General features: G+C 55.3%; 1 protein-coding gene across 2 annotated transcripts in view; it reads left to right on the top strand.

Annotated features, from left to right (window-relative positions):
* LOC120638674 overlaps positions 1-22,898 on the top strand; it is a 186,319-nt gene that overhangs the window by 70,310 nt on the left and 93,111 nt on the right. For both annotated transcript variants that reach the window (XR_005660522.1, XM_039913434.1), the window contains one exon: positions 3,410-3,484. Coding sequence is in view for 1 of the 2 variants with exons in the window: in XM_039913434.1 (XP_039769368.1) it covers positions 3,410-3,484 (75 nt within the window). In the remaining variant the exon portion in view is untranslated. The remainder of the gene's footprint in view (positions 1-3,409; positions 3,485-22,898) is intronic.

The raw sequence follows: 22,898 nt of genomic DNA, 5'->3' as shown, positions 1-22,898 counted from the left end.
AAGTGATGTGGGATTGGGAGAGGTGAGTGCTTAAGGGGTTCAGACCCAATTGCATAGATGATCTGAAGAAGGAGGTGTAAGGGAAATGAAGGCTTAGCTGGGGCAAGGCTCTTGGAGGTTTGGTTTTAGGAAGGTTTGAAGATGAGGAGAGTGGTGGTCTGTTGGATATGAAGGATGCCCCAGCAATGCAACAAACTTTAACATGTTTCGAAACAGAACTCCTCATCGTGCCATCATTGTAGACACCACCACTCATCTCTCTCATTCAATCCGCATATAATAATAATAATAATGGTATTTGGTTAAGCACTCATTTCTGTGCCAGGCACTGTACTAAGTGCTGGGGTGGATACAAGCAAATAGTATTGTGGACACAGTCCCTGTCCCACCTGGGGCTCACAGTCTCAATCCCCATTTTTATAGATGAGGCAACTGAGGCACAGAAGAAGTTAAAGTGACTTGCCCAAGGTCACACAGCTTACAAGTGGTGGAGTTGGGATATGAGTCCATGACCTTCTGACTCCCAGGTCCATGCTCTATCTACTATGCCATGCTCCTTCTCATTTCCAGTCTGTGACCAAATGCTGTCACATTTCTACCTTCATGACATTTCTAGAATCTGCCTCCATCCTCTCCATCCATGTTGATCCAAGCATTTATCCTTTCCTGTCGTGACTACTGCATCAGCCTTGTCACTGACCTCCCTGCCTCCTAGCTCCTCACTCTAGGCCAATTTCACTCTGCTGCCTTCATCATTTTTCCAAAAAAAAAAAAAATTCATTTCAAGTCTCCCCACTTCTCAAGAACCTCCAGTCGTTGCCCATACACCTCCAAATCAAACAGCAACTCCTCAGTGAAGCCAACATTTGCAGGAGAGGAGATGGTCCACAGTGTTTGAGACAATGAGAGGTCAAGGAGGATTAGGATGGAGTAGGGACCATTGGAATTGGTAAGAAGGAGATCACTGGTGACCCTCTAGATTGGAAAGCTCATTGTGGGCAGGGAATGTGTCTGTTTATTGTTGTATTGTACTCTCCCAGGTGTTTAGTACACTGCTCTGCACACAGGAAGTACTCAACAAATATGATTGAGTTGAATCTTAGAGAGGGTAGTTTTCTGAGGAGTGAAGGGATTGAAGCCAGATTGCAAGGGGTCAAGGAGAGAATTGGAGGAGAGGAAGTGGAGATGGGGAATAGACATCTCTCTCAAGGAGTTTTGGAAAAAAAGAGTTTTGGAAAGAAAGAGGACAGAGACACACGGAGAGAGACACAGAGAGAGTGAGGAGAGCTGGGAGTGGGGCAGGAGAGAGAGAAGGGTAGAGAGGCCCAGACCTGGAACACCAAGGTCCTCGCCGGCCAAGCCCAACTCAGCACTGTTGTCCAGGTTGGGAGTTGACCAGTGCAGCCGCCGGGGTGGCTTCTTCCTCGGTGCTTCCCGGGGGCGGCAAGGCCCGCACCCTCCATCCGGGGATCTCCGGGGTATCCGACCGTTCCTCAAGCCACAGTTATTCTCGTCAGTTTCTTTTATGAATGTTTCTGTTGGCCTTATAAGGAAATATGAGCCATTCCCTTCTTTCTCATTCATGTCCCGGGGAAACGCCTCCATAATCCTGTTCTCCTCTTCGCTGGTGGTTTTCTGTCTAATTCAGGCATATGCGAAGCAGGGGAAAAGTTGAGTTTGAGTTGATGATTGAAGAAAAAAATCTAATTCCATTCACAGATGGGCTTCAGTGCGTGAATGTGAGTTGAGCTTTCCCGGGGCCCTGGGGTTGGCTGCATCCACGGGTGGCGTGGTCCAGACACACCCTGGCCCAGAGAGGTCAGCTGAGCTTCTCCTGGGAAGTGGAGAGAGGGAGAGGAGAGAGAGGCGCACCCCCGGGGGCACTGGAGGGAGACAGGGGTCCACCCCACGCCCTCGGCCCCCTGGCGGGCCCACATGCCCGCATGCCCAGCCACACGGCACCCAAGGCAGACAGCAGGGCAGGCCCTGACCCACCTCTGGCATCTCACCCTGCATCCAAGATGGCAGCCGCAACAGCAGTACTTCATCTCCAGTTTTCACCTGCTCTGGCTGCTGGTTCCCAGACCAGTGTGGCCTAATGCATAGAGCACATTGCCTGGGAGTCAGAAAGACCTGGGTTTTAGTCCCAGTTCCTCCATTGTCTGCTGTGTGCCCTGGGCAAGTCATTTAACTTCTCTGTGCTCAGTTACTCATCTGTAAAATGGGGATTAAGACTGAGAAGTCCATGTGCGACATGGGCTGTGCCCAGCCTGATTAGCATCTATCTACCCTAGAGCTTAGTACAGTACCTGGTACATAGGAAGCACTTACCAAAATGCCATTAAAAGACAAAGGCCTTGCCTCCTCTAGGAAAACTCGGTTACTTTCCCTTGAGGTGATTCATAATAATAATAATGTTGGTATTTGTTAAGCGCTTACTATGTGCCGAGCACTGTTCTAAGCGCTGGGGTAGACATAGGGGAATCAGGTTGTCCCACGTGGGGCTCACAGTCTTAATCCCCATTTTACAGATGAGGGAACTGAGGCACAGAGAAGTTAAGTGACTTGCCCACAGTCACACAGCCGACAAGTGGCAGAGCTGGGATTCGAACTCATGAGCCCTGACTCCAAAGCCCATGCTCTTTCCACTGAGCCACGCTACTTCTCCGATTCATCTGAATGTCTGTTTCCCCATCTAGGTTGTAAGATCCTTAAAGTCAGGGATCATGTCTCCTAACTCTCCCCAGTATATAGACAACCAACTCCTCCAGGGCAGGGATTGTGTTTACTAACTCTATTGGCAATCAGTCAGTCATATTCATTGAGCTCTTGCTGTGTGCAGAACACTGTACTAAGTGCTTGAGGGAGTACAGTACAATAGAGTTAGTTGTCACGTTCCCAGTGTACAGTGAGCTTACAGGCTATTTCCTCTCCCCAGCTCAGTATAGTGCTCTGCACACAGTAGACTAAGCTCTTTGAGGGCAAAGAACGGGTCTATCAACTCTGTTGTACTGTACTCTCCCTAGTGCTTAGTACAATGCTCTGTACACAGTAAGAGCTCAACAAATGTCATTGATTGATAAGATTTTCCCTCCCTTCAATGTTTCCCTACATCTGCTTAGGATAGAACATTGTGGAAGTTTGAGAAACTGAGCCTTCGTGTCGCCAGGACATCCTGAAAACTGAGATATACTTTGTTATTCAGAATTGCTTTTTGCTCTGGATCCTGGGCTTTTTCATTACAAAACTACTCAGGGAAGATATTTTTTTTTTTTTAACAAAAAAAAAAGCCACGCTTGACTGATAATGCATTGCTTTGGATGGTGAAACATTATGAAAGTTTAATTTTTAATTAAATCTGAAATACCAATTATAACTGAAAGAGATTTCGAACCTGTTTTCTTTTCAGACTGCCTGAAGTTACGTTTAGAGGCTGGAATCTCTGCACCTTGCAAACAAAGAGCCCGACCTCCTCTGCGTTCCTGTAAGTCAAAGCGCCTGGCCCTTCCTGCTTCTGGCCCAGGTCCACGGGTTGGGAGCCTTGGAGTCAGGGCCGCTGGGCAGGGGTGGGCTGGGAGCCCCCTGAGTCTTTTGTGTTGGGTTTTCTGGGTTGTTTGTTACCCAAAGAGAGTATCTGGCACACTGGGTTCTGGTCTAGCGCAAGCCTTTCAGCCTCTTCCCTATTGAGGACTCAGGGTTTCACAGCAGGTATGAGGTTGTAGCTAGTGGGCTCCTTCCCTGGCTGTCAAGACTTCACCCTCCTTTCCCCCAGTCACACCCACAGAGGGCACAGAAGGATCCTGAGGGCATCTGGGAGCAGCTGCTTCTTTGTTGATGTCACTGGGGGTCAGATCTGGGGTAGAGGAGAAGATGGAGTGGGATGGAAAGGAGGAGGTAGGGTTGGGGGGCTCTATTCCTGAGAGGCCAGAGGGGTCTCCTATCCCAAGGACCCAGCGAGGGTTCCTAATGATGCGGGCCAATCTGACCTCTGATCTGAGGGTCGAAGTCATGGGTCAGGGACTGAACCCAGGAGCCTGAGGCCCCTCACCAGCAACATCACAACCATGGCGGCATTCTCAGCTCTGGGGCTCAGTCAGCTCGGGGCTCTGCTGGCCTGGCGGGCTCAGGGTGGCTTTGCCTGACACCTTGGGGAATAGTTGTTGCCAAAGCGGCTAAAGTGTCCAGGCTGGACAGTCCCCGGCCCACCTGTGTCCCCTCCAGCTGGGCTGGCTGGTTTTTGCCTGGGGAGTTTTGGCTCCTCTGTGGCCCAATCTTGGCTGTGCCTGCCCTATTAGACTGGGTGGTTGGGCCAGCCAGGGTCAGAGGTCACATTGCCCCTGTCCCCTGAGGCTAGGGGAGCACAGACAACAGCGGGGCTAAGGCCAGCAGGGGTCAGGGATCAGGTTGGACAAGGCCAAGGGCCCGGGCAGCCCGACGTGATGATGTCCGCTGTGAGCTGGGTTGAATTGGGACCTTGTGTCTTTGAGGTGCGGGATGGGAGGAGGGTGCAATGAAGGGGTTTGGCCCCTGAAAACTTTTCACCCCTCCCAAAAGTTCCCAGCCACACCACCATTCTGCCCAATTATATGCAGTTTCCATAATAGCCAAGGAAATCAAAATGGCCTCTGGTTTTTCATGCTGAGAAGAGCCGGGGGTCACGGACTTCATGCACCATCAAGCTGAGGTGTCTGAATTTGGTCACATCTATCTCCCACCCACCGACCCAGAAAACACCCACCCCATCGCTCCGGGAGCCCCACCCACCCATCAGCCCAGGGAGCTCCACTCATCACCCAGGGGGCACCCCCACTCACTAGCCCAGAGAGTCCCAACCCATTGGCCTGGGAGCCCCTCCCATCCAGTGCCCCAGGACTCCAGTCACAGTCCAGACTGGAGCCTGGGCCTGAAGAGTGCGGACCCCCATCAGCCCCGGCAGCTGAAGCGGCTCCCTCTTCAGCTCCTGCCCGGTCATGTTTATTCAATCTCCATCCAACAAGGTTCCGCTCCCCAATGGTCAGCCCGCTCCATCGAACCGATGAGAAAATAAATCCTGGGTTTATTTCGGCTTTGACCCCTCTGCTGCAGTTGGCCCACCGTTGTCACCTCCCACGGCTGTTCCCAGGCAGCTGGGAACTTTTCAGGGGAAGAGAGATAGAAGGGGTTTGGAATTAGAGTGAACCTTGTCCAAAATAGCAGTTGGGAATGGAAAACCCTACCACCTAGGCCAATATTTCATATTCAGGCAAGGGGTGCCCTACACCCAGGGATCTTCACTGCCCACCCGAGTTCTACATCCTACCTCCCCATCTCACTTGGACTCATTATTGACGATCCTATTCTGGGTTTGTGCTGACAGGCACCTCCGATGTGGGATGGAGTCCAGTGGTCCGTAGCGGCCGGTCTGAGCAGCCGTCTTGTCTTGGTCTGGTAGAAGTTCGAGGGGAGGCTGAGGAGGCAGGGAAACCTAGGGAGCAGGAAGCCTGAGGAGATGGGGAGCCCTGGGTGGGAGGGGGCAGGGAGGCTGAGGAGACAGGGAACCCTGGAGGACAGGGACACTGAAGAGGTGGGATGGAGGAGAGGCTGGGGTGTGAGGCTCTGATCAGAAGACCAGTGAGGAATACTTCCTACAGTGGCTTGTTGTCTGTCCTCTGTTCAGTGGGGTTTTCTTTATGTTGGAGGATTTACTGGTATTCAGCTCTAAGGAAGCCAAAAAACCGTGGCCTTCCTCAACCCAGCCGGATGAACCCCGTCAGCACGGCCCGAGGCATTGAGACCGCCTGCTGGAGGTTTCCGGGGGCCAGTGTCTCATGCGTTGATGGGACCTGTCTGCGGAGCTGGGATAGTGGCCTCAGAGAGGGAGTTCATTCTCCATGTTGTTTTGGTATTGGTTTGATGTGTTTGGTGTTGGCTTCTCATTGGTTGCTTTTGGTTTGGTGTTAGTTTATGATTGGTGGGTGTTGGGGTTGGCTTGTCGGTGGGCCTGTTGTAAAGCTATCCAGTGAGGCATCTTACGCTTGGCCGGCTGGGACTGGCACCGTCTCTCCGGGCAGAGGGCCGAGAGCAAGGGGATGAGCTGGCTGATCTTTGGAGGAAAAGCCCCTGTCGGTCTTCCTTCGGACCCCGTGGGCTACACTGTTGGGTGTCTCCAGTAGAACCTCCCTGGGCCCCCAATAAATGCTCACAAGCGCATGTTGGGTGCAACTCTGTCTCGGTGCTGAAGGCAGAGGGGAGCTGCCGTGGTGGACAGCTTTGAGGTCTGGGCCCAAAGCCCACGGCAAACACTGGACACAGAGGTGATCTGGCAAACCACCGCTGATGAGACCCCCCCCAGCCGGGCCCGACGTTCCTGCCTCCATCTGGGATCCGGACAGCCGGTCCAGGCTCTGCAGGGTGGGGCAGACGCCAGGGGGTGGAAGGGAGCCTGGAGAGGCCAGTCGCCATAATTACAGTGGGCCTGGGGGTCCTCGCCTGGGGGTATGGTGGCAGTTGTTCCCACACTCCGGTGTGCCCGTTGCTCCACTTTTGGCCAAGGCAGATGCCGCCCCTTCAACAGGTTACACTGTCCTGGACGGAACCCCGGTGTCCGGGGTCAGACTCAGCTGGAGGTGGGAGCCCGGTGCTCTGTCCCAAAATGGTGCCAGCTGGGAGGAAGGTTCCTTATGTGCCCATGCAGCTGCCTCTGTCACTACCACTGCACCCCTATCACCGCCACTGCTGTCACTGCCGTTGTTGCCCCCATTGCCACTGAAATGCTGTCACTGCTGCTGTTGCCCTCCCTGTTGTTGCCATCACTGCCCCTGCACTGCTATCACCGCCACCACTGTCACTGCCACCATTGCCCTCACTGCCTCCGCTGTCACTTCCCCTCCTTCCCCCCCAATCACTGGCACTGGCACTGCTCCACTGTCACTCTCGCCACTATCACTGCTGCCGTTGCCCTCATCCACCGTTACTGCTGTCACTGCCATCACTATCACTGCCACTAGACCGCTGTCAGGGCTGCCACCATTACCGCCTTTGCTTTGACTGTCATCTCTGCCATTGCTGTCACTGCCACTGCACCGCTGTCACCACTGCCGCTATCATCACCGCCACCGTCGCCTCGGTGCAGTTTGTCCCACCTGAATATGCCAGCGACACTACGTAATATCAGGCTCAGGAGGTCTCGTGGGGATGGAACAAAAGGTTCTGCAAAATTAAAGCCAGATAATGATAGCTGTAGGTGCAGAGGAAGCGTCCTCCAGCAGGTCAGGGAGCACAGAGCTCCTCCACATGGAGGCGTGGGGGACTTGGGGTGCCAGGGCCGGGGGGCACGACGGTGGTGGCGGTGAGGTGCCGGGGCTGTTGGGCACTGGGACCGGGGCGCGGGGGGTGGGGGCGGCGCGGGGGGGGGGGGGGGTTTATTCACTAACAAAGGCTTTTAATAGGTAACAGTTGTAAGCGCCTTTGAAAGTAATTAATGCACCCACACAAAAAATTATTAAAATGAAAATTTTAAGGAATTGTCTAAAATGAATTAATTAACAAAAAAAGAACATCGTGTCTTTCTGGGGTGTTTTTTGCAGAGGAGGGAAGGTTCCCAGAACAGGAGTGACGGTTGGGCGAGATTACAGTCGGCAGGTTCTGGCACGGGGGTGGGGAGTGGGGGGGAGTCGGACCCCCACGGGGGAGCTCAGATTAGGGCGGCTGCCTTTGCGAGATCGCCAAGGAGAGAGGGTAAAGCTCACTGGTGCCCGACCCTGGGCTCCCTCTCCTTCATTCCTCGGGGCTCAAAGATAGAGGGTGGGAGTGCCCAGGGCTGCAGGAGGAGGAAAAAGGGGAGGAGGAAGAGGCAGAGGAGGGTAGAAGGGCCCAGGACTGCAGGAAGAGGTGGAGGAGGAGAGCAGGAGAAGGAGGAGGTTGAGGAGGAGGAGGAGGAGGAAAGGAGGGCCCAGGGTTGGAGTAGCGGGATTTTATTTTATTTATTTGAAGGACCAGGCAGTGGTGGTTAGGGCTGTGGGTCCGGGGAGTTTCTTGCTCAGTTGCCATGATGGCATTTACGTGCACACACCCCCCCCCCCCCCCCCGCTTATCTCTTATCAATCAGACAATGGAATTATTGAGTGCTTACTACATGCTGAACACTGTATTCGGCACTTGGGAGAGAATAATGCAACAGAGTTGATAAACGGTCAGCAGTGAGGCAGACCAGATTGAGGTATAGAGAGAAAGTTGGTGTTAGAGGAGCAGAGTGTGCAGACTGGGTTGTAGTGGGAAATCAGCAAGGTAAGATAGGAGGGGGCAAGGAGATTGAGGGCTTTAAAGCCATTGGTAAGGAGTTTCTGTTTGATGCAGAGGTGGATGGGCAACCCCTGGAAGTTACTGAAGAGTGGGGACACATGAACTGAATGTTCTTTTTAGAAAAATCATCTTGACAGCAGAATGAAATAAGGACTGGAGTGGGGAGAGAAGGGAGACAGGGAGGTCAGTGAGGAGTGTAAGGCAGTATTCAAGGTGGGTTATTAATAATAATAATGATAATAATAATGGTTAAGAAGTTACTCTGTGTTAAGCACTGTAGAAAGTGCTGGGGTAGATATAAGATAGTCAGGATAGAGTTCCTGTCCCACATAGGGCTCCCTGTCTAAGAGGGAGAGAGTAGAAGCAGCATGGCCTAGTGGCAAGAACACAGGCTTGGGAGTCAGCGGTCATGGGTTCTAATCCCAGCTCCTCCACTTGTCTGCTATGTGACCTTGGGCAAATCAGTTCACTTCTCTGGGCCTCAGCTACTTCATCTGTTAAATGGGGATTAGGACTGTGAGCCCAACATGGGACTCCCAGTTTACCTTGTATCTACCCTAGCACTTAGTACAGTGCTTGCCACATAGTAAGCTCTTAACAAGTACCATAATTATTATTATTAGGATATGTGCTTGAATCAGCATAGCAGCCATCTGGATGGAGATGAAAGGATGGATTCTAGAGATCTTCTGAAGGTAGAAACGACATGATTTGGCAACCTACTGAACATGTGGATTGAATGAGAGAGATGAGCCGAGGATATCGCTAAAGTTACCAGCTGCTGAGACGGAGAGGATAGTGGCGTTGTCTACAGTCTTGGGAAAAGACAGGGGAAGGACGGAGTTTGTGTGGGAAGATGAGGAGTTCTGTTGGGCGCATCCAGGTAGAGTTGCCTGAAGGCAGGAGGAAATGCGAGACTGCAGAGAAGAAGAGAGGTCAAGGCTGGAGATGCAGATTTGGGAATCATCTGCAAAGAGATGGTAGTTGAAACTGTGGGAGTGAATGAGTTCTCCCAGGGAGTGGGCATAGATAGGGAAGAGAAGGGGACCCAGAACTGAGCCCTGAGGGACTCCCACAATTAGGGGGTGGGAGTTAGAGAGGGAGCCTGAGAAAGAGATTGAGAAGGAGCAGCCGTAGAGATGGGAGAACTAGGAGAGTACAGCTCAGCACAGTGCTTGGCACATAATAAGGACTTAACAAATACCGCAATTATTATTTTTATCATCATTATTATTGGCGTGGCGCAGTCGGGTTTGTGGCTGAAGGCGGTTTGAAAAGAATCCCAGAGTTTTGGACTCTTTTCTGCTGCCAGCCGATTGTGGCAGGTTACTGTGATTAAAAGCTCCTGAGAGCACGGATCGCATAGTCTCACTCCAACTGTACTCTCTCCTATGCTTAGTACAGTGCTCTGCACACAGTAGACTGCAAGCTCCTTGAGGGCAGTGATCGTGCTTGCTCACTCTATTGTCATCTCCCCAGTGCTCAGTACAGGCCTCCGCACACAATAGACTGTAAACTTATTGAGGACAGCGATCATGCCTTCTAACTCAATCATCTTCTCCCCAGCACTCAGAACAGTGCTCTGTACACAGTAGACTGCTTGCTTTTCGAGGGCAGGGATCACGTCTACTAACTCTGTTGTCCTCTCCCAAGTGCTCAGCACAGTGCTCTGAACAAAGGAGGTGGTCAGGTTAGAGTCACCCCAGTCTGGTAGTGCAGGGTAGTTCAGGGTAGTTCAGGGCAGGCACTGCCCAGGGACTCCGTTGTCTCTGAGGGACAGTGGGCCAAGGCGGGGACGGGGAAGGGGACAGGCGGGGGTGGCACTGGCCCAGCTGGAGTCCGGTGGCCAGGCTGACCGGAGGCGGGGGGTCGAAACAGGACGGGACTTGGGCCAGCAGCAGCAGCGGCCCACACTTGAACAAAGACCTGGGCCTTGCAGCCGCATCTGCAGAGCCCAAAGACACAACCAGCAGAGGTGCCCCAGAACCACGGTAGCATCTTTCCTATTCTGTGCTAAGCACTATGCCTAGCACTGGGGTGGATGTGGGAGAATGTTGTTGGACACACTCCCTCTCCTGCCTGGGATTGGAGGCCCAAGAGCAAGGGCAAGCAGGGATCTTCTCCCCATTTGAAAGAAGAGGAGACTGAGGCCCAGAGGGGGGCGACTGGCCCAGGGTGACCCAGCCCGCTGGAGCAGACTGGAATCCAACCTCGTGTCTCCCGACTCCCGGACCTGTGCCCTAGCCTGGCTCCGCCAACTCTCAGCCCCCCACTCTCCCCCTCTGCACCCTCCAGCCGGACCTCCATCCGGGCTGCTGCCGGTTGCGGCGGCGGCCAGCATGAGGAGCCCTGAATTCTGGCCGAGCTGGCCCCGAAGCGGCTAGGGTGCTCCCCGGGGTCTCGGCTGGAACTCTGGCTGCGAGGGCCCGGCCGGCCCGGGGCCGTGGCCGCCAGAATCCCAGCACAAGCAAATGGAGCTTTTACTGGCAAAGAATCACTCTCCAGCTGGGGCGCTTTTCCGAAATTCTTAGCATTCCCCAGAGTTAGAAACAGAGAAAAACGCGGCAGGGCCGGCTCTGCTCAACTGCCACAACGGCCCAGGTTTCTGACTGGAGCAGGTAGGAGCAGAGAGCCGGGGGGGGGGGGGGGGGGGGGGGGGTAGGAGCAGGGAGTGGGGAGTGAGGGGCCGGAGGGAGAGGGGAGGGTGCCAGAGACACTGGGCAGGGAGTGGAGGGGAGAGACGGGGCAGGGGACAAGGGGAGGCAGAAAACACGCAGCACATATTTTTATGTGGTGTTTATGACAGCTCGTTCAAGGGAGCCCCAGTTCCAAGAGGACTAGAAATCTCCTCAAAGCTGTTTGTGTTGGGAGCTTGGGAGGGAAGACAGTGTGGGTGGGGGGAGGAAGGGGAAAGGAGAGGGGGGAGGTGAGGAGGAGGATGAGCAAGAGGAGGAAGGAGGAGGCCTCCCTCTGAGCTGCGCCTGTATTTGTCACCGTCTTTTGCTCCTGTCCCTACCACGCATGAACTTTCAGCCGCGGCGTTGGGGCACGTGCAATCACACGTGCTGGTGAAATTGTTTCAGAGCTCAGCCAGGCTCAGCGGCTTTGAGTTCTGGGCCCCGGTGGTGGTGGCAGCACCTGGTGTGTGTGTGTGTGTGTGTGTGAGTGTGAAGCTATGGGTGTGTAAATATTATTTCCCCCAGCCCCAGGAAATCACCTCCCCTATGCTGGGACCCCCAGCTGCACCCTCTCCCCCGCAACCCAGTGTTATACCACTTCTCTGCAATGCTCCCCACCTCCTGCTGAGTTGCCCATGCTCAGGGTATGGGGAGCAGCAATGGGTTCCCATTGGGGAGTTCTCCAAATGGACGTGGTGTGAGGAAACGCGACCTGCGCATTCGCTGAGAGCCGCCATCCATACTGCAGGAGAGGAAACCGGGGCCAACACCGATGGGGCAGAGGGATGGCAGAGACAGCCCCTGGAAAAACCCCACGCAGGCTGCAGGGCATCAGGATGGCCCACCTGGGGCTCTGAGCCTTGAGGAGCCCAACATCCTGCTCTTCTGGCTTCCGCCGTTGCCGCTTTCCCTGCTCTCTTGGGTGGCTCTCGAGTCTTGGTCGTTTCATGTTCTGTTTTGTGCCTGTCACGGTCCCCTAGGTTTCTCCCTGCCAGTGCAACTTGAAAATGGGGATTCGGTGCCTGCTCTCTCCCTCCCGCTTAGAGGGTGAACCCCCTGGGGGACTAGTATTCTGTCTGCCCTGATCATCTCTTATCTACCCCAGCAGTCAGTACAGTTTGTGGCACAGAGTCAGTTCTTAACAAATATCATTATTACCATTATCGTTATCATTATACAGAGAAGCCCCAGGGGGCCCAGGCCCCCTGTCTCAGGCTCATGGGTGAATTTTTTCCCCAATGCTTAGCACTGTGCTCTGCTCCTGGAGGCACTCAGTAGCTGCTACGACTATGACGCTGCTGCTAAGATTCCACCTGGCTGCTCCCAGGCAGATGGGGAGAGGGACGGGATGACTGTCTGAAGAGGGTGGCCGGGATGGGGAGCCCAGTAAGAGAGGCGAGCGGCCTGGGTTCTGCACACGAGACCAGACGGTGTCGTGGCAACCTCTCATCTCAAAGCAAAGCAAGATGCAGCGTGGCCTAGTGGAAAGAACACGGGCCTGGAGGGCAGAGGACCTGGCTTCTAATCCTGGTTCTGCCAATTGCCCTGCCACTTGCTTGCTGTGGGAGCTTGGGAAGTCACTGAACTTTTCTGTGCCTCAGTTTCCTCAAATGTTCTCCTTCCTACTTAAGACCATGAGCCCCATTTGGAACAGGGTCTGTGCCCAACCTAGTTGACTTGTACTTACCCTAGTGCTTAGAACAGTGCTCAACATAGTCAACACTTAACAAGTACCTAAAACCCAACAAAGAAACAAAGGGAAGCAGGAATGACGATCCTGATGATGGCAGTCCAAGCCAGCCCTGGGCAGAGTGGGTCCAGATTCTGGGATCGGAACCGACAAGGCGGAGAGGCCTGAGGGCCTTCCCCAGTCGGGCCAGGGCAGATCCGGCTTTTGGGACTTCAGGTCCCATCCAGGGAGAGCGGGGTCTCCCCTGAGCTGAGCCCATCGGGGACAGTGGGATGGAGTTACCCGAAGCCCATGTCCACTTTATCTTGGCTGGGCTGGCATCATCGAGGAACCCCTGTGGGGGCGTCTGATTCCGTGCCCCAAGCGCGGTGTTGACCGGCTGTTGGTCTAGGGGGAACTGGAAGGTAGTCCTAGGTCTGGGACCCCCCAGATGCTGTCCCCTGGCTCAACCTGGATGGTTCAGAACCCCCCCACATGTACAACCCTCCAGGGCACCCCAAGAACACACCCCTCCCCTGGAGGACAGGGCACCTGCTTCCATCACGAGCCAGAAGGAAACATACCTGGACAGAGACACCCACTTTCCCGTGGTGGCAGGGGCAAGGGTCCATCCCGACGGCAGCCTGAGCTGGGTTCTGGCCTCACTCTTCCCTGCCCATGATCGGATCCTAGCATTTCCCATCACAGCCCCAGTGGCAGCTCCATGGCCTCACCTCCTGGCTCCCCAGGCCCTTTCTCCCTCTGCATTTACAGCAGGTGTTTGGCCCCAGTGTGTCTGGTGGGGAGTGAGTGGTGACTGATTGGCCACTGCCGGAGATGGCCTTGGGCAGTCAGTTAGTGACCCGAAAGCCTTCCAGGTCCCATTAGGGCCTGGAAGCCCAGGGAGGCTGGTTCCCTACCCATGGCCTGTGTCTGTGGTCCAGGACAAAGTGGTGGCTAGCCATTCGTGCTGAGGGGACGAGGTGTCCAGCTGATAAACCATTGGATGGAAGAACCAGAGGAGAACAGGTAATGCAAGAGAGGCCCTGCAGAATGCCGAGTGGGCACCAGAAGCAGAAATCCCGAACTGGCCCTGATGATCTGATAAGGGAGCCCGGGGGGTGGGGGGCAGGGGCTGGGGGCAGAGGCTGGGGGGAAGGGGGAGGGTCCACCAGTCTCTGTCACCCAGTACTGTCCGATGGACTGGCGTGTCCTCTACTCAGGGCTCGATCATCTGCCAGGCTGAGGGACACCAGGGTTAATAGTTAACTCAGGCGGGGAAGGAAGGAGCGATGCCACCCACCATCCGGGGCCCAAGCTGACCTCGCTGCTGAGATTCCAGCAAGTCCTGCAAGCGTGTGCCCAGCTCGGAGAAGGGAGAGGTGGCCCGGGAGCCCCCGCCGCCCCATCTGGCCCCACCGAGGCCATCGGGAGTGGGGCACGAAGGGAACACGAGAAACGTAAAGTATCCTCAGCTTTGTTTCTTCCCCAGGATGGTGGGATGTGTGGATGAAGGGAGGCCCGAATCCCATATCCATCCTCCACCCCCAGCCCCTTGTCTCCACTTCCCCCATGCCCGCATCCCATGTCTCCGTGTCTGGCTCAGTCCAGTGGCCTTGGTCTCTTTTGGGGCAAAAGGGCTGGGGCAGGGTCAGAGAGCAGGGTCAGACGTCCCAGTCACACGGACCATGCATGCCCTCAGGCTCAGGTTAGAAGTCATGCATATACCACCTAGGCCCTTGCCCACTCTCTGAACAACTCTGCAGTGGTCCTGGCCTTCTGTGGAGCCAGGCGTGATGGAAGCAGCAGCACAGGTGGCCATTGATGGGTAGTGAGCAGTCCTGGCTGGGTCAGGTGATGGTACTGCCTCGGGAGAACCTGTCCACTTTGCTATGGTGGCCGTGCCAGCCTGCTGTAGGCCCTGCTGGCAGAGAGAACTGGATCAGCTTTGGTCATGTGGCGGCAGGGTCCAGTGGGGCCTGGGGCGAGAACGAGGCCTCCCCAAGTGCTTTTGTCTTTGTGGGATGGGCCTCAGAGGAGCAATCCCAGAGCTGCTTCTGATTCCCTGCTCTTCCAAGGGGGCGATCGCTGGGAACATGAGGCTCTTCAGACTCACTGGAAACTCCGGACTCCCTGAGAATGCTGGGGCAGCGGTCAGTGCTCTGACTCCATCTGGCGCTTAGAGATGCAGCGAACGGTGACATTGATAGGGAGGGCAGAGGAGGCGTGGGGTGCTTCTCCCACCTTGTTGAGTGTCAGTGGAGTTTGCTCCAGGCTCCTAGGGTCCAGGCCCCCGACATGACCTTTGGCAGCAGCTGTGTGCCCTGACTGCCAGGCCTCGATCTCTCCTGCTGCAGCGGGGGGCTGAGGGGAGGATGGCAGGGCGGCCCAGGGTGCGCAGCCCCTGAACACCAGGGGTCAGAGAGCAGTGCTGGCACGATGCCCATGCCCAACCAGTGGAACGTGGGCAGAGCCCCTGAACACTGCGCCTCCATGGGCTCCCTGCCAGGGGATAGCGGATAGACTGGTTGTGGGGGCTGTGATAGTCCCAAAACCACTGCCGCCCTCCGGCTCCATCGAGGTGGCTTGAGGAGTTCCCTGGCAGATGCTGTGCCTGGAGCCATCCTGTCTAACGCACCCAGCCGGCCCCTCCCCGTTCCCTGGGAGGTGGGGCTGGGGGAGCCAGGGCTGGGGACTGCCTGGTAGGAGGGGCACCGGGCCAGGGAGAAGTTGCACCCACAAGAGGGAGGAGGAGAAAGGACGAGAGTTGAATTGAACTCTGACCCTCAGACCCAGGCAGCAGGTGGCAACTTTGGCAGGCAGGGTGACCGGCAAAGTTTGGATGAACCTGCTGGTTCAGGTCTCCTCCCCTCAGTTCTTCCGATCCCCAGGCACCAGAGTCCAGTTGGATCACTGGGCCATTTGCCCAGTCACGCGACTCTTCAGCCTAGCAGCGCCGCCGCCTCACTGAGGGCTTGGAGCACTGAGTAGGGCAGGAGGAGAGGGGAGAGCAGGGATTGGCCAGAGAGAAGAGAAGAGAGCAGGGATTGGTCAGAGAGGGGTGCAGGGATTGGTCAGCAAGAAGAGCAGCTGGCTCCAGGACCTTATCCCCATTTTCCTTGACTCACATCTGTCAGCACGCAGGAGCAAGGTCACATGCCTACATGGGGATTTTTCTCTCACTAGGTCACCGGTCCAGCCCCGGGACCCGGAGCTGATGGCCTGCAGGTCTGTCAATCCGGACAGCAGGCGGGGGCCGGGCCCGGCGACGGGTGGAATTGCTTTTCCCTTTGGCTTTTTGCTGTGTTTTGTAAGGAAGAGTTGAAGGTTGGTTCCCACGGAGGTTCTACCCAGCTCTGCGGTAGAGGTCACCACAGGAACTAGGGAAACAGGATGCGTTTGGGCAGAAGGGGTCCAGGGAGCCAGGTAACCCACCATCCCCACATTGAGGAGTTTGTCTCATTCTAGGCCGAGCTCCTGAGGCGCCCGGTGCTCAGTGCCCTCAGTCTCCCGGACAGGCCCCCCCTCCCTGCTGTGGACCGCCGTAGACCGGCCAGGATGGGACCACTGTGTCAGGCAGAGAAACCAATGCCATCCCATCCCCCAACGACCTCATCAGGATGGACCCTCTGCTTCCTCCTCCTGCCCCAGCAGGGATGTGGAAACACCTCTTCCCGGACTGGTGAGGGGGTCTCTGGACGCTTGTCCCCAGAGACCAGGGTTCACTGTCAGTCTGCGATCAGGCATGAGGCCTTGCCGTGGTCACCACTGTGACCACCCTGTCCCTCACACTTGGGGCTGAGTTGTATCACATAGTTCAGGGGGCTTGTTGGTGCAGTCTCTGGCCAGGCATGCCACCCCATTGAGCTATCCTCCAGATAGGCCGAGCCTAAGCCAAAGCTTTTGCTTTCTCTGGGGAATCGCAGATACTTGGGCAGTGCTTGGTGGCACAATGAACCAGCCACAAACATCAGTCCGGCCATTCACTGCTGGAAGGGAATGGCCCGGAATCTGAGATCCGGCCCCACTTGATCTTGTCCCGCGAAGAGCCGAGACTGCCTGGCGGCAGTGGTGCCCATTGGACCTAATGCCCAGCCCCGCTCAACTTTGCCACCCACCCGGGTTCCTGACTGCTCTGCCGGTACCTTTGATGCATCCCATTATGGCCACATGGCAAGGCAGGGTCACCAAAGGTCAGGACCTTGTTGCAATTGCTTCCCCTAACCACCCTGTGCCAAGCGGGACCTGCAGCGTGATTTGTCTATGGCAGGATCCATTCCTCACTGCCTCCCCCCCGCCCCCCATAGTTTACCAATGAGAGGCTAAAGGTGGGGAGGGATGGAGACTTCATGAGAAAGGAATAGACTTATTCTGGAGACTGATGAGGCCGATCCACAGGCCCTGCTTGGACTGTCCTCCTGAGTCTCATTAGTCTGGGCCATGGGCCCTGGGGGCTGATGGATCGCGTGCCATCCCTAGTGGACACAGAAACTTGCCACATTGTAAACTCCTCTCAAGGGCAGGGATCAAATCTGTTAACTCTACTGTCCTCTCCCCCATGCTCAGTACAGCGCTCTGCACTCGGTACACTCTCAGCTCCTTGTGGGCAGGGATTGTGTCCACCAACTCCTGTATATTATACTTTCCCCAAACTGAGGACAGTGCTCTGCACCCAGTAAGCTCTCGATAAACTCCACTGATTGATTGATTGACTGATTGCACACTGTAGACTTGAAACTCCTTGAGGGCAGGGATCATGTCTACTCGTTTTATTGTCCTCTCCCCATTTCTCAGTATAGTGCTAGGCACACAGTAGAATGCAAACTCCATTTAGGTCAGAGATCAGGTCAACTAACTCTCTTGGCCTCTCCCCAGGGCTTAGTTCAGCACTCTCCACACGGAGTAGACACTCTGTCCGTACTACTGATCGATGGATCAATTGGTGGAGCTGACCCATCCCTCCATGTCTGCATCTAGTTGATTCCCTGCCCAAGCCAAATGGGAGTGAACCAAAGCCAGTGAAGCGCCTTCACTAACAGGTTGTTGTTTGTGGTCAGGCAAAGTAGGGGGGTCCCAACCTCTCCCAGGGCCCAGGCCCCCCCAAGTCCCAGAGGAGAGTGAAACCCATCCCTGGCCCCCCCAAAATAAAATCCCTCTCCAACTCCACCACACACAAACACACTCTCTCTCCATCCCTGTGTCAGTTCCATCCAAAATAAATCAGAAACCATTTGGGCACACATGCCCCACCGCTTAAAAATAAAAGTTGTCAAAGTGAGAGGAGGGAGAGAAAATATGAATTATTACCATATTAATGTTGAGCACGGAGCCCTTGACATGAAATGGTATCAGCCCAGAGGGGCTTCGGTGGGAATGAGACCATCCCCCTCACCCCCAACTGCCCAGGTCCTCTGGGACCATTTCCTTTGTCTAATGAGGCATCCGAAGACCCCCATCCCAGCAGGCGGGGTGTTCTGAGTGGAGCAGACACAGGAGCCTCCCTGGATGGCCCAGCACACAAAGAACCCTGGGCCGTTGTGGGAAAACCCTCTAGTCACCACCCTCTGGGTGGGATTTCCCAGGTGAGAGGGCAGTTGAGTTGGAGAGTTGGCCTTGACCGACATTTCTATGTTAGGATCCTGTGCCAGTGTTGTGTCCTCTGGTCAATCCATCAGGGCCATGTATTGAGCCTCATTCTAGGCCCTCACATATAAGAAGTCACATGTGTCCTCCCTCAAGGAGCTGACAGTCTAACGGCAGAGACGGTTGAATGGACAGAGGCAGTTTCCAACTAGTGGGAGCAGGAGGGAGACCTAGGAAATAGCAAGCCATAGAACAGATAGACGAATTAAGAATTGCTTATACAAATAAATAAGAACTGAAGGACTCGTCTTGCAGGCAGGTGTGGATAGAGATGGGAGATGGGAGTAAGTACATCCGAGGAGGCTAATGGCAATCCCGGCCAGTGGGGCGCTGCCCCCCATACACCTGGTTGCCATTTGACCATATGAAACTCGTGAAGCTGTAGAAATGCCCGGTGTTATGTGGCGCCATCTGGCCGAGGCTAAGATTGGGCAGTAAGGTGACCGTGTGCCCACTGTCCTCCTAGGCCGACCGGGGTAAGTGTCATGGGGAACATGGTCTCTGACCCTCCGTCGCGGCCCGGCCCAGCCTGGGTAGTGGTGGAAACACATTTCCAGGAGCGACGCTTGTATGGTTGCAGCAGCCATACCAGAAGGTGGAATGTAGACTATATTGTCAGCCCCTCATTGTCCTCTCGGGCGCTTGGAGGAGCCTGGGCCCCTGGAAAGCTGCGCCGTCTACAGTGGGAGTAGTCTTTGGGAAAGAGACAAGATCTGCCTCACCCCACACCCTTACCAGGCCTCTAGCCCCATTCCGCCTTGCTAGGCAGAGGGTGGGCATCTTGGCCCGGCAGACTGACTGGCCCAGACTCCTCTGAGTGGGGCTTTTGGCTCTGATTGTCCCCGCTCAAATATCCAGGTCCTACCCCACCGCAGGCTTCTGATGCTTGGAATGTAGGGCCCGGGAAAAGCTGGGCGTGGGGTGAGCAGGTTTGGGGACTGGGGATATGAGGGTTTGGGCCGTGTGTGAGCAGCTTGGCCACCGGCTATTGGCCCAATATATCTAAGTGCCCCCCCACCCCTCCGTCCCACCCACCTTGCAGTGGAGTGACCTACCTGGCACCCCAACGTTCCCTGCTCCCAGCCCATGCTGGATTTAGTCATGATGATGCTTATTAAGTGCCCACTCTGTGCCAAGTGCTGTGCCAAGTGCTGGAGTTGAGAAGATGAGATGATCAGAGATCAAACGTGGCCCTCAGGCCACATGGGGCTCCCAGTTTAGGGGGGAAGGAGATCAGGGATCCAATCCCCATTTACAGATGGGAAAACTGAGGCCCAGGACTTCATTCATTCATTCAATCAATCGTATTTATTGAGTGCTTACTGTGTGTATAGCACTGTACTAAGCACTATGGAAAGTACAATACAGCAATAAAGAGAGACAGTCCTGCCCACAAGGAGCTCACAGCCTAGAGGACTTGCTTGAGGTCTGGTCCGGCTAGGGGCAAATCTGGGACTTAAACCGGGCTCTCCTATCAGGTAACCAATCAATCAATTGAGTTTACTGAGCTTTTACTGTGTGCAGAGCACTGTACTGAGGGCTTTGGAGATTACTGGGTTGCGCTGCCTCCATGAGCTGCTCAGACCTCTTGAGCCTTTAGCCTTCCCCAAGCCTTGCCTCCTGCCCCCCAGGTGTCCCCCACCTAAGTCCAAGGCTACCCAGCCCCACTGGAACCTGCTCGCCTTCCTCACCTGACCCTGTCCTTGACCATGTTCCTAACCCTGATACTGACCCTGACCCTAGCCTGGTCCCTGACCCGGGCTCTAACCCTGTCTCTGACCCTATCCTTGCCCCTGTCCTTGCCCCTGTCCTGGTTCCTGACCCTGACCCTGTCTCTAACCTCGACCCTGACCCCAAACTTGTCCCTGCCTCTGACCATGTCCCTCACCCTGTCTTGGTCCCTGACCCTGATGCTGACCCTGACCCAGGCCCTGTCTCTATCTCTGTTACAGTCCCAATCTCTGTACCTCTGCCCTCGTCTCTCTCCTTGTCCCTATTTCTGTTCTAGGTGAAAGGGAGCTGATGGGTTGGGCTGGGAGAGGTGGGTTGCATCTCACAGCCCTTCCTCCCGACTCTGCCCCCTACTCCTGTTCCCACCGGCCTCCGCCTCTCCCCCTCCCCACTCTGAGCTGGTCCTGCCAGAACCTTGATGGTCAGGCTGTGACTAGATCAGACCAGCCTTCCCTGGGAGATGGATCTGTCTTTCTTGGTGTCCAGCTATTTGCACTCTTGGGTAAAGATAGGGTAAACTCTGGATTTGTGTACGCATGTGTATATGGTAGCCCTTCGCCCCAGAGATGCCACTTTATCTTTCCTCCTCCTCCTCCTTCTTTACCCTTCCTCTTCATCCCCCTCCTCCCTTACCACTCCCTTTCCCCTCCTCTTCCTCCTCCTCCCCCTCTTCTTCCTTCTCTCCTCCTCCCCCTACCTCTTCCCCTGCCAATCAGTCAATCGATCAGTTGTACTGATGTGTAATGTGTGTGGACTCCTTATACTTACTTGTGCTTATTTGTGCAGACTCCTGGAGCTGGGCCATGTGAGCCCAGGAAGGCGGGTTCAGGCTCTCCCTCATGTGGCCATTGTCCAGGAGGAGCAGGGAAAGAGTGCTCACCCAGCACCCTCAGCCTGGCACTGCCAGTTTCAGACAACAAAAGCATGCCCACTCCCCCGGGGAAGAGGTCAACATCACAATGGTGCAGAGCAGCTGAGTGGGGAGATGTTTGCCCATGAGAGTGACCCATTGCAAAGAGGTGTGCCTTGGGCATGGAGTGTAATGTCCTGTCCTGTCAGTCCATCAATTAATCAGTGGTATTGTCCTGTCCTGGGAGAGATTCTGCCCACTACCCATTGGAGCCCAGGGGCCAGAGTCAGAGACCCACCGAGCCATGTCTAAGGCCTGTGTGAGAGGACTGGGCCACAGAGGCAAAGACGGGCATTGGGCGTTGGTAAGGAGGAACCCAGTGCTCCCTCTGTCCCTGACACGTTCTTCTGGATCTGGAGTCCTTGGTCATTCTTCCCCACTCAGCCTCTGGCATTGGTCCAAGGAGCTACCATTTTCAGAGGGGCAGAGGGGGAGTGGGCAGAGGGCTGAGGGAAGGGGAGACTGGGGGGCCCATTGGCCCGACTGTGCGATCACATGCTGACAAGGTCAGCTGAGCCCATCCGAGGCATGGGAGACTGAGTCCCAAAAACCATTTGATTGGGAGAAATGAAACGATGACCAGGCCACCGGCAGCCCAGGGTGGATACCGCCCAGTCCGGGTGTCCACGCCCCTCTGCCACCCCCCACTTCTGTGGCATGATTGCCTGACTGTTTGATTGACTGATGGATTGGGTTGGGAGAGTCCAGGCTTCTGCCTTAGCCAAGTCTTAAAGTTTTGGTTCCAGATGGAGCTGAGGAATGAGTGAGAGAGTCAGAAAGAGAGAGAGAGAGAGAGAGAGAGAGAGTGTGTGTGTGTGTGTGTGTGTGTGTGTGCCGCCCCCCCCCTTACAATCCCTCGAAATGCTCCCTCCCAGATTCCCTTTCCCAAACCCAGGAGGTGTGGCCTTGGGGTTCAGTGACTAGAGACTGGAGATGCCAGTGATAGCCCGGAGCACCCCACCCCCAGACCCACCCCGGCAGACACCACGCTTCACTGGTGCCCCAATGTGTCAGGCGAGTTAACGTGTAACCATGGAGTCTCCGGCAGCAAAACTGCCCTCTGATAATGGGGTTTCTTTCTGGATTAATAAGATTAGCAGTTAACTCCTTGGGACAGTGCTCCCAGTGGGTTTCAAAAAGGGCAAGTGAGGCCCCCCTCTCCAGTCAGAGGCTGGACTCCTGGCCTGCCGATCTGCGGGGATCCTGGGCTGGAGAACGGCAGGATTCCACCTGCCCAGTGGCAAACACACCCCACGGTGGGCACCTCCGTCTCCTCCAGACTTCACTGGGAAGCAGCGCGGCTCAGTAGAAAGAGCACAGGCTTGGGAGTCAGAGGTCATGGGTTCGAATCTCAGCTCTGCCACTTGTCAGCTGTGTGACAGTGGGCAAGTCACTTAACTTCTTGGTGCTTCAGTTACCTCATCTGTAAAATGGGGATTAACTGTGAGCCTCACGTGAGACAACCTGATGACCCTGTATCTACCCCAGCGCTTAGAACAGTGCTTTGCACATAGTAAGCACTTAACAAATACCGACATTTTTTTTTCCACTGGGCCTCTTCCCCCACCTACCCCCGCTCCAACTCCCTCCCCCCAGCCCCCTTCTCCCCAGCTGCCTCCTCCCACTGTCCTCTCCCCCAGCCCCTTCCTCCCCAGCTCCCTCCTCTGCCCCCTAACTCGTGCTCATCCCCAGACCCCCTCCCCCAAACCCACCAGGGCACAGCTCTCCCCACCATCAGATCCTTCCTGTACCCTAACCCCGCTTCTCCAGGAAGCCCTCCCTGCTGAGCTCCCAGCCCCCAGCCCTGTCACCACTCGATTTACCCCTCTCCCTGGCACCTGTGCACATGTATATATTTTTACTTGTATGTGATTTCATTCATGGATTTGTCCATCCAGTTATTGTGCAGCTGCCTGGTCTCAGATTTGGCATGCTTCCTGCTCAAGCGTGCTTCTTCCCTACCCTTCACTATCCAGACTGAGTGCTA

Source organism: Ornithorhynchus anatinus, chromosome 11, assembly GCF_004115215.2.
Source record: "Ornithorhynchus anatinus isolate Pmale09 chromosome 11, mOrnAna1.pri.v4, whole genome shotgun sequence".
Taxonomy (NCBI): domain Eukaryota; kingdom Metazoa; phylum Chordata; class Mammalia; order Monotremata; family Ornithorhynchidae; genus Ornithorhynchus; species Ornithorhynchus anatinus.
The sequence above is the reverse complement of the archived record's forward strand: the minus strand, read 5'-3'. Positions and strand labels throughout refer to the sequence as shown.